Source organism: Oryza brachyantha, chromosome 9, assembly GCF_000231095.2.
Source record: "Oryza brachyantha chromosome 9, ObraRS2, whole genome shotgun sequence".
Taxonomy (NCBI): Eukaryota; Viridiplantae; Streptophyta; class Magnoliopsida; order Poales; family Poaceae; genus Oryza; species Oryza brachyantha.
Genome location: NC_023171.2, coordinates 6,630,973 through 6,656,147, shown reverse-complemented (window position 1 = coordinate 6,656,147; position 25,175 = coordinate 6,630,973). Strand labels below are relative to the sequence as shown.

At 41.2% G+C, this 25,175-nt stretch overlaps 2 protein-coding genes across 2 annotated transcripts; one reads left to right on the top strand and one right to left on the bottom strand.

The window, feature by feature from the left end:
• Positions 1 to 6,000: 6,000 nt before the first annotated feature.
• LOC102715511 (protein ACCELERATED CELL DEATH 6-like) lies at positions 6,001 to 19,613 on the bottom strand. The gene is made up of 6 exons (XM_040527566.1): positions 19,335 to 19,613; positions 15,637 to 15,804; positions 14,334 to 14,664; positions 9,931 to 10,560; positions 6,829 to 7,388; positions 6,001 to 6,711 (listed from the first exon to the last, which is right to left on the bottom strand). Exons 1-6 carry the CDS (start codon positions 19,611 to 19,613, stop codon positions 6,001 to 6,003), a joined length of 2,679 nt encoding a protein of 892 aa, XP_040383500.1.
• A 3,079-nt stretch (positions 19,614 to 22,692) lies between these two features.
• Positions 22,693 to 24,473, top strand: LOC102713114 (UDP-glycosyltransferase 90A1-like). The gene has a single exon (XM_040527826.1). The coding sequence runs from the start codon at positions 22,715 to 22,717 to the stop codon at positions 24,179 to 24,181; it is 1,467 nt and encodes a 488-aa protein (XP_040383760.1). The 5' UTR covers positions 22,693 to 22,714; the 3' UTR covers positions 24,182 to 24,473.
• The last annotated feature ends 702 nt before the right edge of the window (positions 24,474 to 25,175 follow it).

Sequence of the window (25,175 nt, the reverse complement as noted above, 5' to 3'; positions counted from 1 at the left end):
GCTCTCACCTCTTATCTCTTTAAAATATACTTATAGTTGGCTTATAGCCTACTATTGCACTACTTGTAGAGAAGGTAGACTAGTGGCTACTACTACTAAGGTACTGCCCTGCCTGGCTGGTCAGCTTCCCCTTGGCGGCTGCGCCTAGGCCTAGGCCTAGCGCCGGGATGCACCTCTGTCAGGCGTAGATTCGCCCTTTGGCCGCCGCACGCCTACCTGCCACCACCTGCGCGGCGTTGGTGCTGCCACCTGTGACCTGCCCAACCCCGACGGCTGACGCTGCTATGACTCCTCGTAACAGCAAGCGCGTCGCCCCGCTGCTCCTAGCCTCCCACCAGCAAATGCTACAGCAGTACAGCCGGACAGCCAGCCGATCCAACCAACCAGATATGTTCATCTCTGGGAGAGAGATAGTGGAGAGCAGAGGAGAGGGAGAGACAAGGGACCAGAGAGGAGTGCAGTGCCGGATCTGCGCGCCTCGCTGACGAACGAGCTCCCACACCGCCATATCTGCTCGCTGAACACGTGCTCGCGCCGCTTCCGAGTTTGCCCGCCTCGCCGTCGAACCCATTCCCGCGCCGCCGTAAGACGCGCACTCTCGCTGCTACCAGATCTATCAGCCGAACGTCGTCGAATGTGCTCTCGTGCCACCGCCGCCGGACCTGTTCACCTTTGAGAGAGAGTGGAGGGAGCGGAGGAGAGTGAGAGGAGGAGAGAGGAGGGAGCAGATGGGAGGATGACGCACGGGAGAGAGATGATGAAGCAGAGAGGAGGAAGAGGACGACGCGAAGGGCGGCACACATCACACCGTGTTAGTGGGTTGGGATGTCCAGCCATTTTTCTGGGATGGATTGGACCCGGATCTGAAGAGAATATTCTTCCTTTGGGTCCAATTCTTCCCACCCCTCCATCAACTGAACAGGACCAGGAATGGGTTGGCTCCGTCCCAACCCATCCCAACCCTAAAACCAAACACACCCTTATGGTTTAGAAAATGATAGGCCAATAGGCCTAGCTTGCTATTAAATAGACCAAAATAAGGGGAGTAGGAAGACAGTCCACTTAAAAATAGTTAATTTTCTATTTTGTTGATTATATATATATAATACATATTACATATTTTTTTTTTGGTAAGATTGTTGAGTATACATTTGAATACCCTCGAATAAAAGGTAGGTCCGCCATCTGACCGCCTGGCCGTGAGGCCCGTGACCGTGAGTTCGCCTATGAGCAAATGTTCTGTCGCCACTGCAGGAGAATAAAGAACTGACCGTGTTGGAGAACTATAATGACGGGCTCAATGTTCGGCGGCTGGACCACATGGCCAGAGTCCAGGACCAGCCGAACTGAAGTCTGGGCTGAAGAAGATGTGGGCATAGATAGCCCATCCAAGAAACAAGAAACTTCCAAAATCCGGCACAGGAAAACATCCAGACTGTGCTCTTCCGAAACCTCTAAACAGACGAATGTGAGCTGGGTTTCCTGAGAAGAACAATCATGGGCTGAGTAATCATCCAGTGCTATCTCGGAAGCTCCTCGACCGATAAACCAGGGCCCATCTCTGGAACATGGAAGGGCCTGGGCCTGGGGTAGACATGGCACGATTTTTTTTGGATTTTTAATTTTATTATTAAATAATTCACAAAATTGATAACCTCCTGCCGTCCTCTACTACGAGGACGGAACGCCTACCTAGCACACGGCGCGGCGGACGACCGTGAAAGCAGTGACAGCGGTTCGGCACATTTTTGCGTTTGGCCCCTTACAAAGAGGGGCAAGGGGTTTTATGCAAAAATATAAAATTGCTGCTCGTACCCGAGAGCTTTTCGTTTAAACCATAGTTTGATATATATATATATATATATATATATATATATATATATATATATATATATATATATATATATATATATATATAATGTATGTAATTATTTAATCACAAGTACTATTTTGGCTCAGTGGTCACCGCGAATCCTTATAGAAGCACGGTTAGTATTTGTGATTAAACAATTACATACGTTATACATATATATATCAAACCACGGTTTAATCGAACAGTTCCTAAACGCGAGTGACAATTTTGTATTTTTGTATAAAACCTCATGCGCTAAATGCAAAAAATGTGCCATGCCACCGTCATCGTCTTCATTGCCGTCGGCCGCGTTTTGTGCTATGTAGGCTTTCCGTCCTCCTAGAGGGCGGTATGAGGTTAAATCTATGATTTTTTGAAATGAAAAATCAATTTTATGAGTTATTTAATAAATAAAATTAAAAATCCAAAAAAAATCGACATGGGACTCGGCACAACCCAACATCCCTGCAATTCATGCTCATGCCGATTTTTGCTGTGCAATCTGCTTGGTTTCACTTCAGCTTCCCTGTATGGCTTAATGGCTGCAAGGATCGGGATCTGGGACTTGGCTGAACCGTGCAATTTTGGTTCCTGCAGGAAGAAGAAGCATGCACCACGGATGGTTCTCTTGGCATCGACGGCAACCCGGTGCTCAAGCATCCGCACTGGTGGATGGAGAGCGTGCCGCTCCATTATTGGTTACACATGATTAGAGCATTACAGATCCCTGCAGCTCTGTTGGTTATATTTGCTAACCTTTTGTGGTAGATAGCCAATTTGTTGCGATCAATGTTCTCTCATGGCTGGGAGCTCCTGGACGGCGGCGGTCTGGCAACACCGGCGACACCGGCACCGAAGCCAACAGGGCTGGCCTAGGCACGAGCCTGGCCCACGTACGGGTTGTGATAGCCCGACCCGTATATGGGCAATGTTGGGCCGTGCAAGTCTTTGGTATAGCCTGGGGAACGACACACGGCTAGAGAAAGTAGTGATCCCTAGGGACGAATTTCTGTTTTCGTATCTTTTTCAAAATCAGAAACATTGGATATAAAAATTAAATCAAATATTATTAGAAAATCAGAAACATCAGATATAAAAATTAAATCAAATATTATTGGATACAAAAATGAGAATTGGAGCGGATACTTCAACGGAAATTTATCATGCTATAAAAACTCTTGAACCGAGATTCTAATTTTTTTCTAAAACAGTAGATCAAAATTTCCAAACATTAGCGACTAATCATACTACTTTTTATCGTTATAACCAAATTCATACGTCACATTGTTAATGATTATTCTAATACCAAATGAAGGCTATAGTTTATCAATCATTATAAACTAAAGTATTTATCTCACGGATTATTATAAAGTTTATGTATGATATTACAAAGTAAGTGCATATCAAATAAGTTATTACAAAGTAAAGTGTTTGTGCATGTGCTTTATCTAATTATGTACTTAAGGTTAGCTTGTCGAAGTGGGCTAGGCTATTTGGGTAAATATTATGGATTTATGGTATATAGGCTTGTAGAAATTTCAAGAAATACCACAAAGTTTTCAAGAAAAATTCCAAAAAATTTTTGACCAGTTCCAATTTCCAACAGATAGTTCCCTTGCCATATCTATTTCCGATAAAAAAAATTCTAAATTCGTTTCCACTTTTGATAAATTCTAAAAAAATTTCGACCGACGAATTCCGTTTCCAAAAACTTGGTCTAGCTTGTTAAGATAGCGAGCGAGCTCAGTTCGGCTCGTTATCTTAACAAGCTAAAAATAAAACCCAGTTTAGCTCGACTCGTTGAAAAGCTTGAGCTGGCTCGTTAGGCTCGTGAGCTAATGCTTAAAATATTGGCAGCTAACAATTTTGTAGATGTGGAGGCGCCGAGTGTGGGGGTGAAGGTGTCGATGGGCTGGGACGGCCGGCATGCAGTAGCGTGGAGGCGCACGACCAGCCAGAGCGAGACATGACGCGACGACGGTTATGAAACAGAGGCATAACCGAGACACAGATTTAACGTGGAAAACACTTGCAAGAAAAACCATTACGAGAAAAACCATAGGCGCCAGCCAGCAATAACCACTGTGGAAATGATAAAAACACATGGAAATAAACATGAGAATGCATCTCTTCCTGCGCGGCTTACAGGATTATATATAGGCCGCATTCGGCAGTAGTAAAAGTAGGGATAAGTTATCCTGCACGGAAAACGTACTAACAGATTAGTACATCATTAATTAATTATTAATTATAAAAAATTATGAAATAGATTAATATGATTTTTTTAAGCAACTTTTCTATACAAAATTTTTGTAAAAAATACACTGTTTAATAGTTCAGATAATATGTGTGTGGAAAATGATGGAATATAGGGTAAGGTAACTAACGCTGAACATGGCCATAAGGAGAAATTAAATAGTCCTAATAGAAAAATGATTGTAGAATCGTATTAGAAAACTAATCCTACGCCTACTTCTAGTAGGACACGACTAAAACAAATCTAATAAAAAACTAATCTAAATATAACTTCAGTTAAGTTTGGATCACATATTTAACCGCGGTGACGGCGAGCCTGCGGCGGCGACGGGAGAGGCGCCCGAGAGGGTGGGCGGCAGCGGTGTCTGTGCGTCACGGACAAAGGCGGCGTTTTTATATGTTTTGGCTAATTAAGGACTTTAATCAACTACCGTAGAAAAAGTATCTATAAACCTGCTGTAGAAAAACCGGAGAGCAACAGTGGCAGATGGTACTTACGTACGTAATTCTTTGCGGGCAAATAGGGTTGAAACTGATTTGGATAATTTTCGTCCGATCGGATCGTTTTTCGGATTCGGATAGATTCGGTCAGATAGTTTCGGAAAATTTCGGATTCGGAATAGAATTCGGATTTTTTTTCTTCGGATACGGAAACGAATACGATATAGGTGATATCTGTCGGATTCGGATATCCGTCGAATACTATCCGGATTTTTTTTCCGGATATCTAGACCTATGCATTAACCATTCAATCAAATCAGCTCGATCTAAAGAAGTTCATCCCAACGACCCAAATAGTGTCATCCTTAGCTGGTTCTGGCTAGCCGGCTTCAAGCAGTCTAGGCGTCCATGAGCACACAACCATCACGGATATTTCTTTTTATGGTATTAGTAATCACTTGTATTTAAAAATATCGATAAGTTATATACATATATTAAAAAATAACAAGTTATATTTTTCAATGATATGTGAAGCTTAGTTTAAGAGGTTTTTATGTTCCGATTAATATTCGTCACCGTATTCGTTTCGATTCATATTCGCTCCGTATTTGTATTCAATAATATTCGATTCCGTTTTCATATCCGAGTTTCCGATTCCGATTCAATTCCGAAAAAAAATATGAAAACGAATATAATAGAGCTAGTTTCCGACCATATCCGATCCGTTTTCATCCTTACATACGAACCTACGAAGTTAGCCCCATTTTAGCCCGTCTTTCTTTTATAAAATCCAACCTATCGGTGCAAAATAATAAGGAGTAAATCCTAAGCGAAAAGCGATAGCCAAATAGATAAAAAAAAAGTTTATGGAAACATAGTATTACAAATGCAATAAGCTACCACAGTGCCGATCACCGCCGACCGGTTACGTCTAGGGGTGGTAATTGACCTAACTATTTTGTCTACAAAATTTAAGGGCCGGATTCAAAACATGTTGAAAATAAAATTGATAGTGTTTTGAGCTAAAATTTTTTAAGAATTAAATAGGGTTGTGAAAGAACCTACGAGCGTTGGCCCATTCCCACCCTAGATACTTCCTCTATAAACTATACTAAAGAAATAAATCACACTGTTAATTACAATATACGTAGGGCAGAATGCCTGGTATAAAACATCGATAAGAACACAAGATAGTACGCTGATTCCCAATAATATGAGGACAACCTTGACCACATATTTTGACGCCTCCTCAACAAAGAACAGATCCAACATGAGGGAGGTGGACGAACAGTTAAAGAAACAGGGGGGGGGGGGGGGGGGGATACCACTGTAGAATTGTTGAAGTGCACGTTGGGTTTCGTATTGCCGATGCCATTTCTTAAGCCAAGCCGCCCAAATACTCTAGTCAGTCACCGTTGATCTCATCTGCGTCTTGTCATGACTCATCAGACTCAATTGTGTCCAGTAGTCCTCGACAGTGCAACCCATCCGAAGATTAATATACAAGGCCAATATATAATAACCATTCGGCGAATGAAAATCTGTGCAATCCCCAGCAACGCCTGGTTACCGATTCTGAAATATACTGCCGTTCCGATAAGAAAGCCATACCAAGGTTCCATGCATAACCATAGAGATGCAATCACCATCAGTGCACATATTGTAGCTGCAATAGCCGGAGATACTGGGATCAGCACCAAGTACATGCCTAGCGCAAAGGCAGAACCCAAGCTTGTCACTGAACCGGCGACCAGGAGTGAAGACATCTTGAAGTGCCAGCGACGGGAGGGCAAATTAACCATGGAGATTCCGGAGTACATAAGGTTGATTGTCGCTAAGACCGAGCAAATGAATGCTAATGTGTTGGCCATGATGAATGCATCAAAACAATACCTTCCAGCAAGAGTTGGTGTACCAGCTCTGTAGTGATCGTCTGACTTGTAGCCTCCAGGTAGAGCGAATGTTGCACCAAATGTGACAGTCACAATCAGCACCGACCCAAGGCCTAGAGTTTGTGATGAACTCGACAGTTTCTCCGATTCTCTCACTTTATCCTCGTGTTTTTGCTGAGAACTATATTGTTCTTGAAGGTGATCTGCACGAAGACTACCAGGCATTGCATTGCAAATCTTTAGCAACGACAATATCACGTTTTCTGGGTTCTGCAAAGGCAAACATACAGATCAGGATCTCATAACTTTTTAGCTTTCTTTGTTTCTACAGGACAGGAAACAAGCCTTAATATAATCTGAAAGGAGAGTGGAAAGTGTTATTATTACCCATGCGTAGAAAAATCCTGCAGGAATCTTACTATGCGATATATCCAAAGGAGTTTGCCCCTTATTATTCTGTATATTTAAGTTCACTCCCCTGTTCATCAGTAGAAAACTAAAATGTAACATAAGCCCTTGCTGTGATGCTATGTGTATCGCAGTGTTGCCATCATTGTCTTGCATATTCAAAATCCAGGCCAAGGATCGAGTATTGCAAGCATGCCGAACTACATCTCTTCTGTCCTTTTCTACAGCAACATGAAGAAAAGTCCTCCCCTTTGAATCGCGGAAACCAGCGATCTCGGGCCGCTCCTTAATAAAATAGATGACCGTCTGTCTGGCACCTGAGGAGGCAGCGACATGTATCGGGTAAGATCCTTCAGAATCAGGTCGATACAACTGAAATCGGTTCTCTTGCAGCACAGGCACGACTGTACTCCTTGACTTCCACATGCATCCTCTTCCTTCCACCCGACGTGATGCAGCGAAGTGTAGTGGTGTGCTCCCATTTTGATCCGCTTGTTCCGTGAGGCTCGGTTTCCAACGCAACAAGAGTTCAGTTACCGCTGGAAAGAGGATACGTACATGAACAAGAGTTCAGTTATAAAATTCTAACATATATATATTGAGTCTAAAAAAAAAGGCAAATTACTAGCACTAGTACAGAATACTCTATCGGCAATGACTCATTTTCTTCAAGAAAATACGGTCCGTTACGTATAACTTATCCGTAACGGCTTAAAATGCAGCTCGTTTCAAATATGCCCGTTGGGAATGACCCGTTATGAATACAATGTTATCTGTCACGGATCGTACTTATGGACCATTACGGATGATCTGTAACGGGATAAAATCATGACCCGTTATGAATGAGAACGTATTGGTAACGGGTGTTTTAGGACGAACCGTTACGGATAACTAATCTTATGTGTAACGGGTCTTAATTATGGGCCGTGATAGATAAGAACATATCAGTAACAGGTGTCGTAGGACGAACCGTTACGGATAACTAACCTTATCCGTAACGGGTCATAATTTTGGCCCATTACGGAACTAACCATATCCGTAACGGTCGGTTGTTATGACCCGTTACGGATAAGATAATACCCATTTAGAAAATGATATTTTTTGTTTTTAAAATTGTTCCGGTGGGAGATATGCCTAATAGGATAGTTATAGGTTTTTATAAGATCTTCTGTAATTGACATTATTTTTATTTGAGATTGTTTATATGCTCAAATATGTGTTACAAAAGATTAGATCTATTTTGAAAAACTAAGTTTTGAATTTAGAGAACAATGTCGAATAGATATGTGCTCTATAGAGAAAGCGAAGATCTCGGATAGGTCTACGTCTTTGTAATATTTTTTTATTTGACATTGTTTACATGTCTAGATTTGAATTTTTCATTCATCGGATAGAATTGAAATACATGATATATTTGAATTTTTCAAATGACATCGGATGAAGATATGCTCTAGATCAAAGTTGTAGATTTTGAGTTTATCTACAAATTATAATGGACTATATTTTTATTTGAATTTTTTTGTTGGCCAAATATATGTTATATTTATTTGAATATATTTTAAAACGAATAGTTAAAATTTTTAAATGGCCTCAGATGAAGAAGATTCCTATATGAAAACTGTAGATCTCATCGAGAACTCCAACTTTGTAGTTGAGAACTTTTTAATTTAAGATCATATAGAGATTCAAACATACATTATATGATTTAAAAATCAATAGTCAAAAAAATAAAACAGAAGAAGCAATCAAAAGAGCTTCATAGGTAAGATGGTTAGAGCGTGTGTTTGTAGAGGTGGAAGTCTTGATTTCGAATCTTGAACTAGCACATATATATAATGAATGGATGGTGCAAATGGTTCTAAGCATGTACAGACCTAAAATTAGAGACTTTTTCATAACAAGAGTCAGTGAAGAGAGTAGGTCCCTGACAGGGTCGGGTACCCCAGGGACCTGCCCCTACACACCCTCGGTCCCTCACAAACCCATCGTCATACCGCCGCACCGCACGCCACTGCCGCCTAGGTGCGCCGCCACCGCGCACCCACACCACCGCACGCCCAGTCAGGTGCATCGCCAACTCTTCATCGTCCTCCACCTCCATTCAGGGCTCTGTTTGGGACCAGGGATTAGTTTTGCCCCAGTTTTGATTTTGGGGCTGGTGATCGGGGTAGGGCCAGGGCCATTCTTGTCGTACCCTCCCCTGCCCCAACCTGTTACCAAGTCTAACTCAGTAGCGTTAAAAAAATCCACCGTGGCTTGGTTTTTTATGGTTGGTAGTTTTTTTAAAAAAAAACCAGCACAGATTCTATCGGTGCTAGTTTTTGTCTATTAAAGATGTTGATTCTATATTTCTCCATCTCGTAGAGGCATGAAATGGTCAATAGGTACCATTTATATATGAACCGACAGATACAAATCGACCTCAGTAAGAAGATTATTTTTTTCATCCTTGAGTAGATATCATAAGGTACCACTGTTTTCAGTGACGGATCTAAGATTCGAAGGTTGGAGGGCTGATTACCTTTTTCCACCTTCAGCCCCCTCTCTTTCTTCTTCCTTCCCTCTTCTTCCCCCTCCCCTCCCCTCCCCTCTCCTTGAGTAGATTCACCGCTGACTATTTTCTATGTAAAATTTGGTAACTTCTACTATGTAAGGTACGAAGAGGTATCAAATTTTATATAAAAAACAGTGGTACCTTATGATACCTACTTAAGGACAGAAAAATACTACAGTAACAAGTTTTGCTGTAGTGATGAATACGGCTCGCTAGATTACTCACATTAATAGTGGGTTGATACGACCGATCTTAATTCAATGGTCTAATTCAGATGACGTGGACGCACCAAGGAAGAGGTAATTAGCATTAATTATATGACTTTTTTTACCATCCTTGAAAGTAACTCAATGTATTACTATAATTTTTTGGTACATCAGAATACTATACATTTTACAGTAAAAAATATGATACCTTAAGCTACTTTATCAAGGATGATAAAAAATTTTTTAATTATAAGCGAGGCCTTAACATATATTCATCTAGCTAGTGAAAGAAACAAATGAATGGAAGTGCATGTAAAGTACCTCTGTCTTGAAGAACTGCAGCATGCAACGCATTCTGCCCATTTAGTCCAGCATATGACACAAGTCCGTCTTCCCTAATATCATGGATAGTTGTTGCTATGACATAATTTTTTAGCAAGATGGCAAGGTACAACGGTGACATGCCTTCCTTAGGTAATCTTGCCAATTCTGAATCCCCGCGCATTAGAAACTCTACTATGCGGTTATTACCTTTGCGTACAGCCTCATGCAATGCAGTCTCCTTACAGCCATTCTCCATTCTGAGATATTCAGCTCCCTTGCTTGTAGACTTTGCTGCACCATAAAGGCGATAAGCCATATCGTAATTACCAGACCTGGAAGCACAATGCAAGGGCGTGTTGCCCTTGCCGTTTGTCTTGAACAAGAGATGTTGGGCCCTCTCATATATGAGTTTAGCACATTCCAAGAAGTTTTCGTGATCCCCATGTGTGGCCACCACGTGCAGTACCGTGTCCCCCTCAATGGTGACGCTCCTCAGAATCGACTCTGCAGATAGTGCAGCAGCTGGCAATGGCATCTGCGAGCTTCCAGCAGCAGAGCTGTTGATGCTGGAGGAGGTGTACCTCTCCAGGTAGTTGAGAAATTCTTCGCTGGGCTTCTTGCTTGGGTCTGTAGGATCGAACAAGATCAAACAAACCTACCAGAAGGGGGTGAATGGTAGGGAAAAACAAAACCCAAAAATCTTTCGCAGAATAAAAGATTACCTCTGTCGAAGAAATTGACGCAGGCTTGCTACCTTGATCGCGTCGCTCCTGTGTCGCCGCTATCTTGATCGCGCCGCTCATGTGCCGCCGAGCAGATCATCGAATCGCGCCACTCCTATGACGTCGATCGGATCGTCGGAATCCAAAAAAATCACCAATAGATGAAAGCCGAAAACGTAGATTGAATGATCTTGACTTTATTGCATCAACTGGTATTTACAAAGTGCACCAACAGCACTCCTATCAAAATCGTCGATCTAGAATCAACAACTAAGTCTCACAAAAAGCACACCGGGGGCATACCCCTCGGTCTCTATTTATATCGAAAAGTCTATCACCAAATAGGAGTAGGACTCCTTATACTAATATGGCTCATCTCTTAGTTTTCCTAATTAAATCCAACATGCCAAAATCAGCCGTGCTACAGTAGCCCGACTGCTACGGTACCCGCCGCGCTACAGTAATCCGATCCGGTTGCTACAGTGCCGCGCGCTACAGTAATCCGGTTGCTACATTATCGTGCGCTACAGTATCCGACGCTGCTACAGTGTCCGAACCTGTAGCAAATTCCTTTCCTTTTCTCATCCAGTTTTGATCCGATTTACTTCCCGATTTTTCCGGCGCTTACACACACAACATGTGAAGCCCGTTACGATTCCATCCCACACGGTGTTGCTCCACCATGTGCCAACTCGTATTCAATATCGTCACCTGGCATCCTCGATCGTCCGGACCTTAGCTCCTCCCTGAGCCTAGTCACGATCACACCGCCATTGACCGATATTGACCTCAAGTCACCTGCACAACTAGAGACAAACCAACCGTTTCCGAGCACAGATATCGCAACCTGACTCACATTAGTTACACACACTCGCACCAACACCTTAATTGTTTCCAAACCAAATTCAATTTATAAACCAAATCGCAAGCCAATTGTTCATCAGAAAATATTAATCATGCTTATGATCTTACAATCTCCCCCTTGATGAACACATTGGCAAACACTTCAAAATTTGTATTGTTGTTTTTGTGAAGTAACTCCAAAAAGCATGCAATGCAAAAATCTCTCACTTTTAAAAAGAAAGAAAATCCTTTGAGTATGACAATTATGCACAAATTTTTTTTACCTTGTTCTCCCCCTTTTGACAATGAATTCATCAATGAAGGTTTTTTATTTTCATTTTTTTTCTCGGAGAGCTTTGCAATGTACCAATAGTAACTCAAGAACTTGTATTGCAATAACAAGGTAGAAAAAGTGACTAGCTAACTAACAAGCATGCACTAAAGTAAAACCATGAACTTGAGATATGGCAATGAAGATCAAGTCAACATTAAGAATTCATGATTTCAAAGAGGTATAATGCAACATCGGTACCAGCACATAGATTGAAAAATAAATACTGTACATATATACCCATTGTATTTATCACTCTTTCTCAAATTAGCTCTAGCACAAAATTACCAAGAGAATTTTTAACCTTTTTTACTTGAGCCTTTTTGCTCAATTTTTTTCTCTCAATTATTCCGGGTACGTCCTTGTCGTCAAGACTGTTTCCAAGGATTCGGCACCCATTATTTTTGCTCACATCGAATACGTCCTTGTCGTCAAGACTGTCCAAGGATTCGGTATTCATTTTTTTCTCTCAGATATTTTTTATTCTCTTGAGCAATTTAAAAAGCTATTGAGGAATAACAAATCAATAAAGCATATATATAAGCATTTAAAAACAACCTATATGCTAGCATCAATATTGCATATTTACTTAATTCAAGTATAGAATTTAAGTGTCATGCATCATCTCCCTTAAAAGCAATATCAAAAGCTCATGTATAAACCAAAAATGCAGACAAGCTAGATTACTAATCATATTCTCTAACAAGTATTGCAAGCAAGTACTACAATATACTAAAGGCACGAAACAAAGCTCTTCCTTTTTTTATTTTTTTTGTCTTAAAACACACCATGCATTAATTAAAACATGTATGCAAAAACAAAATCAAAAGAGGAAAATGCAACACGGAGCCAAAAACTCCCCCTTAATTGATGCCAAAAGGATGAATAACTCCTAATTCTCCCCAAAGAAAAGCAAATCGAGAAGAATCCAAAGGTTTCGTGAAAATATCAGCCAATTGCAATGTAGTGTCAACAAATTTTAATTCCACATCTCCCTTTTCAACATAATCCCTCAAAAAGTGAAAACGAATATCAATGTGCTTAGTGCGTGAGTGTTGAACAGGATTCTTAGCAATATTAATAGCACTTGTATTATCACAAAAGAGAGGAACTTTCTCACAAGTAAGACCATAATCTCTCAAGATTGAGATAAGCCACAAAATTTGGGAGCAACAACTAGCAGCAGCAACATATTCAGATTCAGCAGTTGATTGAGCAACATTAGATTGTTTTCGAGAAGACCATGCAACCAATGAAGTACCAAGAAAATGACATGTACCACTGGTACTCTTCCTATCAATTCTACAGCCTCCAAAATCCGCATCCGAATAACCACTCAAGCATATAGAAGATGAAGTAGAATACCAAATTCCAAATTCAAGAGTGTGTTGTAAGTACCTCATGATGCGTTTAACCGCTTGGTGATGTGAAGCTCTCGGAGAAGCTTGAAATCGAGCACACAAACACACAGCAAATTGTATATCCGGTCTTGAAGCAGTGAGATAAAGCAATTATCCTATCATACTTCTGTATTCCTTTTGATCAACCGCTTCACCATCTTCATCATGATCCAACACAGTAGCAGATCCTTGAGGTGTTTGTTTAATTTGCAATCCCAAAAAATAAGTTAACTCACCCATCATACTCATTTCAAATTCCCTGTGCATCGTTTCCGCAAACTCCACAACCAAAGGGTGAGATGAACAACCAAAGATGATATCATCCACATAAATCTGAACGAACAGTTGATCATCACCATGCTTAAGAACAAAGAGAGTTTTATCAATTTTTCCCATTATAAAACCTTTAGCAAGTAAAAAGTTTTTAAGCCTATCATACCATGCTCTAGGTGCTTGTTTCAAGCCATACAAGGCTTTAGACAAACGAAAAACATGGTTGGGAAAATCAGGATTTTCAAAACCAGGTGGTTGTTTCACATAAACTTTCTCCTGTATATAGCCATTTAGAAAAGCACTTTTAACATCCATTTGAAATAATTTAAAACCTTTTGAAGCAGCAAAAGCTAACAAAAGTCTAATTGCTTCAATTCTTGCAACAGGAGCAAAAGTTTCATCATAATCCAACCCTTCCATTTGAGTAAAACCCTGAGCCACAAGTCTAGCCTTGTTTCTAACAATTAAACCATCCTGATTTTGTTTATTTTTGAAAACCCATTTAGTTCCAATAATATTATGACCAACAGGAGGTTCAACTAATTCTTTCAAAATTCTCAAGTTCTTCATGCATGGCATTAATCCACGATTAATCAGTTAAGGCATGAGTAACATCTTTGGGCTCAAAATTAGCAACAAAAGCAGAATTCACATGAAAATCACGAGTTATTACCTTCGACCTTGTAGTACGTTCATCCAAGTTACCTATTATTTGTTCCGGAGGATGTCGTCGTTGAATATGAAGTGGAGCAGTGGCTTCAGATGAATTTTCATGTTCTGTACCCTGTTCTGACGAACTAGAGATTTCTGGAGGTCCACCACCATCCGTACCTGAAGCACATGAGGAAGATCCTCCGGGCCTGTTTGACCGCTCTTCTGCCTGCGGTCTGACTGACATTGTGCCACCGGTCTGACCAGCCGACAATTCGTTGTCGTCCTCGTCATCACTTTCCTCCACAAATATATCCTCCCCCTGAACCTGTGATATTGTACCTGAAATTTTGGGTCTAGTACCTGGACTAGCCTCATCAAAAGTGACTTCACAAGTCTCAACAATTTTGTTAGTTTCTAAAACAAGTACACGGTAACCTCGAGAATGGGCAGCATATCCTAATATAAGTCCATCACGAGAGCGTGATTCAAATTTATCTAAAATCCCAGACTTTAACACAAAGCACTTACACCCAAAAACACGTAAATGAGAAATCTTAGGTGTATGTCCAAAACGAAGCTCATAAGAAGTCTTTCTAAGTTTTGATCTCAAGAAAACACGATTGGAAATATAGCATGCAGTATTAACCGCTTCAGCCCAAAATTTCCTAAGTGTACTGTACTCATCAAGCATAGTCCTAGCCATCTCAACCAAAGAACGATTTTTTCTTTCAACCACACCATTTTGTTGAGGAACCCGGGGAGACGAAAATTGATGTTCAACACCTTTTTCATTGCAAAACCTCTCAAAAGAAGCGTTTTTAAACTCTACACCATTATCGCTTCGGATGGTTCTTAAAGATCCAGGAAGTTGAATGGCCAACCGAAGATACAAACTTTTAAAGTGTTCAAAAGCCTCATCTTTGGTACCCATAAAGAAAACCCAAGAATAACGAGAGAAATCGTCAACTATAACCAACACATACCACTTTCCTCCAACAGATTGCACTCTAGCCGGACCGACAGTGTCCATGTGTAAGAGCTGTCCTGGTGCATCCGTCATCACAGAAAATATAGGAGTATGCGAGCATACAACCATTTTAGCATGACGACATGGCGAGCAAACCAAATCAACATCTTTTTTAAGTTTAGGCAAACCACGAATAAGATCTGAACCACTAATCCTAGTTAGATGATCAAAGCCAATATGTCCAAGTCTGCGATGCCAGAACATCACATCTTTAGAAAACTTTGCAACAAGATATATAACTTCAGAAGAAATACTACTTTCAAAGTCAGCTTTAAAAACTCTTCCATATCGAGAAATATTAAGCACAACATCTCCAGAAAAATCAAAAATTTTACTTCCACTTTTCTTAAACAGAACATCAAAATTCTCATCCACAATTTGAGAAACGGAGAGCAAATTGTACTTTAGATTTTCAACCAAAGCGACATCATTCAATGTAAATTTGTCACTTACCTTGACAGATCCAGTTGCAGTGATCGTACTAGTAGAAGCATCACTGAAGATGATTGAATCCTTCCTTGATGCCCTCACAAGAGAGGAGAACCAACTTTTATCACCGGTCATATGTCGCGAACAACCGGAATCCACAATCCACACGTTCTCCTTCCTCGCCAAAAATGCCTATGCATAAGCAGATGCCGAAGTCTCAGTACTGGGGTTAGATAATAAACATTTAGGAATCCAGTACTGAGACACACGACCAGATCTAACAGGAACATAACCAGTAGAAAATTCAATATGTTTCCTTTTAGAAAAATGCTCCCAAGGCTGGTTTAACTGCTTAGGAACCTGCGGTCTGACCAAAGCTTTACCACCGTTCTGACGGGGGTTATAACACCGGTTTGACTGCTGGTACTGCTGCAGTCTAACCGCCTGCCTCGAGGTAAAAGCCAATTTTTGCCATCTTTGTTTTGCAAAAGCAATTTCCCGTTCCTTTTTCTGCTTTCTAGCAAGTCTAAAACAGAAACCAACAATATGGCCATCTTTGCCACAAAAGGAACATGTATACTTATCACGATGAGTTGAAGCACAAGTTGATATAGCAGGTTTAGCATTAACAACCGATGTAGTACTAAAGACAGGTTTGGCATTTACAACAGATTTAGTGTTAAAAGCAGGTTTAGCATTCACAACATGTTTAGCACTCACAACTTTTGATGAAGAAGCACTCAAGGAAGACATGATGCCAGCAGATTTAAATACAGTGGTCTTAGGTTCAGGTTCAGTCAAAATTTCACCATTCTGAACAATACTTAAAACAGTAGGAGGATGTCTAGAAAAGTGAACATGAGGATCAAAACCTAAACCACGATTGTGTGTGCTAACTTTAGATTGATCAAGAATCATGTTGAGGTTCCTTTTTCCATCAGAAAATCTTTGCAAAAAACTTTTTAAATAAGAAACCTCTTGAGTTAAACTAGCACAATTTTTGCAAGAAATCACTTCATCTCTTTTAACAACTTCCTCCATTTGTTTAACACATTCCAAAGCATGTTTAAGTTTCATCTCATTAGCAGGACATGTCAAGCAAGGTTTAGCACTAGATTGCTTGATTCTTTTAGAGCTAATCAAGTTAAACATAGAACTAGCAAACACAGCAACTCGACATTTGTTTAAAGCTCTCTTAGCCAAGAACAATTCATCAACCAATCTAGTATTCATTGTAAAGCTAAGAGCAAGACAGGATTCAAGTTTTCTAGATTTCTTGGTTACAACATCAAGTTTTTTGCAATTATTCTGATTAACTTCTCTTACAGCATTCACTTCAGCAAATAAAACATCACACGATTTGCATTCATCATCATTAGAAGCAAGAGATTTTAATTTACTATTTTCAATATTAAGAGAATCAATAGTAACTTCTTGTTGACTAATTTTTTTCTCAAATTTAGAAATCTTGTAACCAAGTCTAGCAATCACTTCTTGAAAATATTCAACACTAGAAGGACCAGTTACCTCGTTGTCATCGTCAGAATCTTCAAAACTTTTAGCCATGAGACAAACACCAGCAATGTTCATACTCTTGTCTTCTTCTTCATCATCTTCAAACTCAACGTCACTGTTTTCTTGAACAGCTGCAAAAGCTTCATCCAACGCCTTTTGATAATACTTTTTCATCTTCATATTCTTGATTTGTTTCTTATTCTGCTTGGCATCTTTGGATGCATCTTGAGGTTACGGATGTGATTCGGTTGACCACATCCAAAGCATCGAATTGGTCCTCCTCTTCTCCTGATCCTGATATTACTCACAGCTCGAGAAATTCTGTTAGCGGCCAAAACCAAGTCCTCCTCACTGATCTCTTCCAGTTGATCATCGGACAAGGCGGTAAAAGCAGCAAAGGCTGCCAAAGAAATAGACTCAGAAGAAGATCCAGATGAGGATATTAAAGCAGTAGATTTCAAATCAGTCCTTTTTGAAAGAATATTCATCTCATATGTTTTCAATTTAGTATAAAGAATATCCAAAGTTAAAGCATTCATATCAACAGACTCTTGAATTGAAGTAACTTTAACATCCCAAACTTTCATATCAAGGCCATTCATAAAGTGACGAGCAATCTCAGATTGAGAATAGTTAACATCATAAGAAGCATCAACAGATCTAAGATCACTCAAGATTTTATTGAAACGAGCCAAATAGTCATCCAAGGATTCTCCAAGTTTCATCTCAAATTTTATGTACTCCTTTTTGAAAACATCCTTTCGCAACTCTTTGATATTTGAAGTTCCAGTATGAAAATCATTTAAAGCTTTCCAAATCTTATTAGCAGTTGCAAGATGCGAAACACGATCAAAATCGGAGCGAGAAATCCCATTCAGAATAATATTGCGCGCTTTGCAATTATTTTCAAATTCTAATTTTAGAGCCGGAGTATCAATGCGTTCAGGAATCTCATAAGGTTGATTAACTTTAAGCCAAATATCATAACCCTGAGATGTAATATAAGATTCCATCTTTTTCTTCCAATAGTCAAAATCAGATCCATTAAATATGTGAGGTTTGTTTGAAAACTTTTCAGCCATGGCAAACAAATCTAAAGATCGGCGAAGATCAAATAGAAAACGAGGCTCTGATACCACTTGTAGGATCGAACAAGATCAAACAAACCTACCAGAGGGGGGGTGAATGGTAGGGAAAAACAAAACCCAAAAATCTTTCGCAGAATAAAAGATTACCTCTGTCGAAGAAATTGACGCAGGCTTGCTACCTTGATCGCGTCGCTCCTGTGTCGCCGCTATCTTGATCGCGCCGCTCATGTGCCGCCGAGCAGATCATCGAATCGCGCTACTCCTATGACGTCGATCGGATCGTCGGAATCCAAAAAAATCACCAATAGATGAAAGCCGAAAACGTAGATTGAATGATCTTGACTTTATTGCATCAACTGGTATTTACAAAGTGCACCAACAGCACTCCTATCAAAATCGTCGATCTAGAATCAACAACTAAGTCTCACAAAAAGCACACCGGGGGCATACCCCTCGGTATCTATTTATATCGAAAAGTCTATCACCAAATAGGAGTAGGACTCCTTATACTAATATGGCTCATCTCTTAGTTTTCCTAATTAAATCCAACATGCCAAAATCAGCCGTGCTACAGTAGCCCGACTGCTACGGTACCCGCCGCGCTACAGTAATCCGATCCGGTTGCTACAGTGCCGCGCGCTACAGTAATACGGTTGCTACATTATCGTGAGCTACAGTATCCGACGCTGCTACAGTGTCCGAACCTGTAGCAAATTCCTTTCCTTTTCTCATCCAGTTTTGATCCGATTTACTTCCCGATTTTTCCGGCGCTTACACACACAACATGTGAAGCCCGTTACGATTCCATCCCACACGGTGTTGCTTCACCATGTGCCAACTCGTATTCAATATCGTCACCTGGCATCCTCGATCGTCCGGACCTTAGCTCCTCCCTGAGCCTAGTCACGATCACACCGCCATTGACCGATATTGACCTCAAGTCACCTGCACAACTAGAGACAAACCAGTCGTTTCCGAGCACAGATATCGCAACCTGACTCACATTAGTTACACACACTCGCACCAACACCTTAATTGTTTCCAAACCAAATTCAATTTATAAACCAAATCGCAAGCCAATTGTTCATCAGAAAATATTAATCATGCTTATGATCTTACAGGGTCAGCCTGTGCTTCGGCCCGGTTGAGAAGAAAGTTGATCGCCTTCCAATCCCCGGAGCAAGCTGATGCTAGTAGCAGCGGATGCATGGCGGCGACCACCGGAGGACTTGCCGTCGCGGCGGCAGATGGCCCGGAGTTGCTTGCCGCCATGACCACCATCATCATGGCAGGATCCTCCTTGTTCACAAGATCCTTCAGCATCTGGCACTCGCCACGGCCGTTCGCCATCATCAGTTTGGCGTCCCTGTGCACCGGAGGATCAGCACCTGCCGCCATGGGCGACCCGGAATGCTGCTCTCCGCTAGTTGACGCCATCACGAACCAGGTGTCACTCGCACTTTCACGGAGACAACGGCCCTGATTAGCGAGTTTTGGATGTGTTCTCGAAATGTGTGATGCTTATGGCTTATTAATGGTTTGTGCGCTCAACTCCGATGTCGGCATTATATATATAATTGTGCAAGCTTAATTAGATTGACGTCAGTACGTAAAGTCTTCTCCCGTCCATTTCGCTTCCCTAATTTGTTAATCTGTGTGGTTTATGAAGTGTTGGTTCCTAAAGTATGAGGTTAACTACCCGCTGACCCGTGCGTTGCACGGACTATTAAATATTAGTTGTATATTGAATGCATTTTTCTTTACATAATTATAGCGGCTTGAATTAAGAGAAGAGTCTAAGGAAATATTAGTTGATTCCTTTCTACTTTCCATTTTTAAGCATGATCACATCACTAATTACAAATTAATAGTTCAATTATGTTTTCCACTCACATTCCCATTATACTGCATTTACCAAATAATATATGACAGCAATATTATCATTAAATCAGATCTTATTTATAAAAAACCCACATAAACCGGAGTATCAATACATATAAGCTAATCAGAGTATCTATGGGATTGTATAAAATCGTAAACACCGAATTGCAGATGAAGGGGATGAGATCTTTAACGTCATACCGTTCCTTTCATGTGTTACCCAGCCAACATTGTTCATTTTTTTGTCTAGTGTCTATACAATTTTCAGAAGTCGTTTACTTAATTTATTCATCAGCACCGCACAGAAAGACGTGTCTTGGTGGAAATTGAGAAGTGAATGGATTAATTTTAATAGTTTAGGGTTGAATACTCGATGGACTAAAAGGTTTGTTAAGCGAACATCAATTCTCTTTACATTTAACAGTACCCATTTATTTCAGAATTGACAGGAAGGCAAACATGTTTTCCTTTTTTTTTGTCCGAAGAACGCCTGATCTGTGAAATGAGAGGGACGATACGATAACCACTAAACTCCAATTTACGTCAGTTTTTTCTTATTTTTTTTAAAAAGGATGAATAGCTAAATTAATTCTTCAAATTTTACCTAAAGCTCGTTTTGGTTCTTGACATTACAATCTATACATTTAAATCCTTCAAGTTTTAACCTTAGTTCAAATTTGTCCTTCGACCCACTTATAAAGCACATTATTAATCCTAATCAATATATTTCTTGATAAATGAATCTTGTACTCCTCATTCACATATGTAAGAAAAAGAGAAAATAGTATGCCTTTATGTAGTATAACTATGTTTTTAGAAAATTCCATACACCCAACTTTCTATAGACATATATACATCCAAAAAAAATATGACAATATTTTTCTCTAAATTTTGTGTACAATGAATTTTTTTCGTAGGTGGGTAATGCACAGTAACTTATGTAAAAATAAAAAATAATTATTTACTTTCAAGTTATGCAGTAAAGCTAAACACACCTGTGCGGTTGTTGAAATAATGGAGAGAATGCTATGTATTTTTTTTCTAATGTATGCAATTTCAAGCTAAAGGCAAAAGAGACATTTTCTAATACAAATATTGAGTGTGATTAGCCACGTGGCATGTCATGTGGATCAAGAATGATTTTAAACCAAAACAAATATGTAGAGGACACGTATAGACAAAATAAAAGTTTAAGGACTAAATTAAGCCTTCGATAAAACTTAAGGGATGAGATTGGATATTCACCCTTCAAAAAACAGTAAGGATTGTCGCAGTATTAAACTGTCAAAACAGTAAGCACGAAGACTCCGTGTTGTTTATTTTTAAGTCCGGAGTTTTCTGGTGGATAATCTAGTCAATGATTGATGAATGGCTAATTATATATCTCTTTCTTCAATAGGATACTTTTGAACAAATCACTACTAGTACATCGCTGCACTTGCAGACTGATATTATTAGCGCATCATTGACATATATATACGTCTTGTTAATTGTCATACTTTCAGTAATATTAAATTAGTTAAGTACACTTGCAGTTGTATAAGAAAAACAGAGATGCAAGCAGTCTTTCGTGGTTCAAAATTGACCAACAGAGAATTTGCAATTTACAAGGTCCAAATGATTTCTAGAAAACTTGGAGGATTTTAATTTTACTGAAAAAAACTCCTAGCAAGGCATTCGAAACAAATGGTTGAATCAAATAATGTCCTTTTAAATTCCTACAAATTGGACAATTCATGTATTATATATATTTTTTACAGTCCTCTTATTTGATTATGTATTCTTATCCAAATCCCGTGTTTTTTCCCTCTATTTTTCTCAATTTAAAAGGGCCCTCAGTCATCTCTATATGTAGCGCATTGAAGTGGCAAAACGAATTGCCAAAACTACGGATTTGTTCTGGATTTCAAATTTTTTCTGGCATTTCCGAAAACCAAACTAACAGATGGGGATTTATTAATTAAAAATAACATTGTTGTTAAATGGTCCTCTCTATAAGTTGCATCCAACCCTCTTTACATGGAGTACCCAGAGTGGTTCACTTGTCAGATGCAAGTTACAAACCTACATATATTTCAAATTAAGCTGACGTGTATTTGTCCAAACAACACAACCCTTCGAGGTCACAAAAGAAAAGAAAATGCAGCTTTGGCCAACCTCTCCAAGTGGCTCCCTAAGATGCGCGACTATTTTGAATTTTTTATGCTACTGAACACCGAACATATTATCCCTTTAATAAATAGTGGATAGCTTAAACAAAGTCATCACAGTGCAGACTATATGTCATCTATCCCTTTCTAGCTCTTACAATAATTCCCGTTGTTTCAAATAGAAAAATCTCATCTTCGATCATCGATCAGTAATTTGGAACTCTTAAAGACACCATCAAAGGCACAAGACAAATTACTGGGGCACTACATGCGTCCATTGGTCGCCCAAAACTAAAAGTCCACAAAAATTTGCAATTTATAAAATCTTGTGCTAATGTTTAGTAGCTCATGTACTAACATAATAGCATGTCACATCTTGAGCTGATGCAGCTATAAATTCAGCTTGCTGGTATTCATAGTTCAACCAAGAATTCCTGCAACTCTTGTTAACGCCCCAAAGTGCAAACCATGGCTCCTGCTCCTTTGGCTTCGGGAAGCCATGGCGGCCTCCCTCATGTAGCTATCTTCCCGTTCATGGCGAAGGGCCACACCATCCCGCTCATCCAGCTCGTCAACTACCTCCGTCACCACCAGCTCGCCACAGTCACCTTCTTCACCACCCCCGGCAACGCCGCGTTCGTCCGTGATGGGCTCTCGTCCGGCGCCGGTGATGACGACGACGACGACGTAGCTGTGGTCGAGCTGGAGTTCCCTGTCGACGCGCCGGGCATCCCGCCGGGTGTCGAGAGCGCCGAGGGGCTCGCGTCGATGGTGTCGTTCGTCGCCTTCACGGACACCGTGTCGCTGCTGCGGCCGCAGTTCGAGGCGTCCGTCGCCGCCATGCGGCCTCCGGCGAGCTTCATCGTCGCCGACGCGTTCCTGTACTGGGTCAACGAATCCGCCGCCAGGCTCGGCGTCCCCAAGGTGTCCTTCTTCGGCATCTCGACGTTCTCACAGGTGATGCGCGAGCTGAGGATCCGCCACGACCCGTGCGCCGCGATGAAGCCCGGCGACGTCGACGACGACGGCAACCCAGCCACCTTCACGGTTCCGGAATTCCCGCACATCAAGGTCACGTTCGAGGATCTCATGGCGACGTTCGGCGAGCCGGCGGCGGTCGCGATGATGTTGGAGCTCGACGGCAAGCTGGGGAAGGCCATCACGGAGAGCCACGGCCTGATCATCAACACGTTCCATGGCCTAGAGGCTCCCTACATCGAGTTCTGGAACGACCATGTCAAGCCCAGGGCCTGGGCCGTCGGCCCGCTCTGCCTCGCGCAACCGCCGGCGTCGTCCGCGCCGGCCGCTGCCCGGCCGTCGTGGATGCAGTGGCTGGACAAGAAGGCGGCCGCCGGCCGGCCTGTGTTGTACGTGGCGCTCGGAACCCTGGCGGCGATCCCAGAGCTGCAGCTCCGGGAAGTCGCCGACGGGCTGGAGCAAGCTCAGGTGGACTTCATATGGGCAGTGAGGCCCAAGAACATCGACCTCGGGTTAGGGTTCGAGGAACGCACCATGGACAGAGGTCTAGTCGTAAGAGAGTGGGTGGATCAGCTCGCGATCCTGCGACACGAGAGCGTGGGAGGGTTCGTCAGCCACTGCGGGTGGAACTCGGTGCTCGAGAGCGTCGCCGCCGGCGTGCCGCTGGCGGTCTGGCCCATGCTAGCGGACCAGCCATTCAACGCAAGGTTCTTGGCCGACGAGCTCAGGATAGCGGTTAGGGTTTCGACGAGCGACGGCACCATGCGCGGCTTGGTTCCAAGCGAGGAGATCTCGAGGGTGGCGAGGGAGCTGATGAGCGGCGAGGTCGGGGCGGCGGCGAGGAAGAGGGTGGTGGAGCTGTCGGTGTTGGCCAAGGAATCCATGGTCGAAGGAGGACGATCGTGGGTCGCAGTCAAGGAGATGATCAGTGAGTTGTGTGCAGCAAACGATGTGTAGTGATGTTGTTCTTGATGATGGTGTCTGTGAATAATCCTGGTTCTCTGACTTTGTTTATAAAAGTCACAGAAATCAGTTAAGTTCTGTGAATTTTTCGTTTGTTCTGAGCTGCTTTGATGCATATTTCACCCATGTGTATTTCACACAAATTTCATTAGGACGTGAAGTAATTTTTTTTAAGATGCATGCATCAGTTCTTTTAGAGCAATTTAACGCGTCAGTTTTTAGGGACACTGGATTAGTTAACGCTAAAGAGATTCTTATACACGTAAGCTTAATGATGTTAACTGGGCGCGGGAATTTGATTAAGAAATGTCATGTCCTTTCCCACAACCACAAATTGATTGTTGACTTGCAAAAAGTACTCCCCTGCAAGCAATGAGGTATACGCAGTACAAATGACATTAAAAAAAAACATGCATGTCGATGCAGAGTGGCTCCCAACTCGTAAAACAACTTTACGAAGAATCTCGTAGAAAAGGACAAGAGAGTAATTTGCTCTAGTTCAACAAAAAATATCTCGAGGTACAGATACCTTGAGATACTAAATTATTTTTTATCATTGGATCTGGCTGAGTACGATGTGCATTGTTAAATCTAACGATCAGAAACGATTTGGTACCGCGAGATACCGGTACCTCGAGTTACTTTTTGTTATTTTTTGTTGCACTGTAAAATTTCTCAAAGGAAAAACAATATGTAGGGTAGATGGCCAGTAAGGGAGTATTATTTGCCTACTATTGCAAATTTGCAATATGAGATTCGTCTCGGTCCAATAAAAAGTATCTCGAGATACCGGTAACTCGAGGTATCAAATCATTTTTTACCATTGGATCTAGCTGAGTAGGATGTGCATTGTTAGATCCAACGATTAGAAATAATTTGGTACCGCGAGGTACCGGTACCTTGAGTTACTTTTTATTAGGAGATTTTCTTCGGTCTAACAAAAAGTATCTCGATGTACCAAATCATTTTCTATCATTAGATCAGGAAT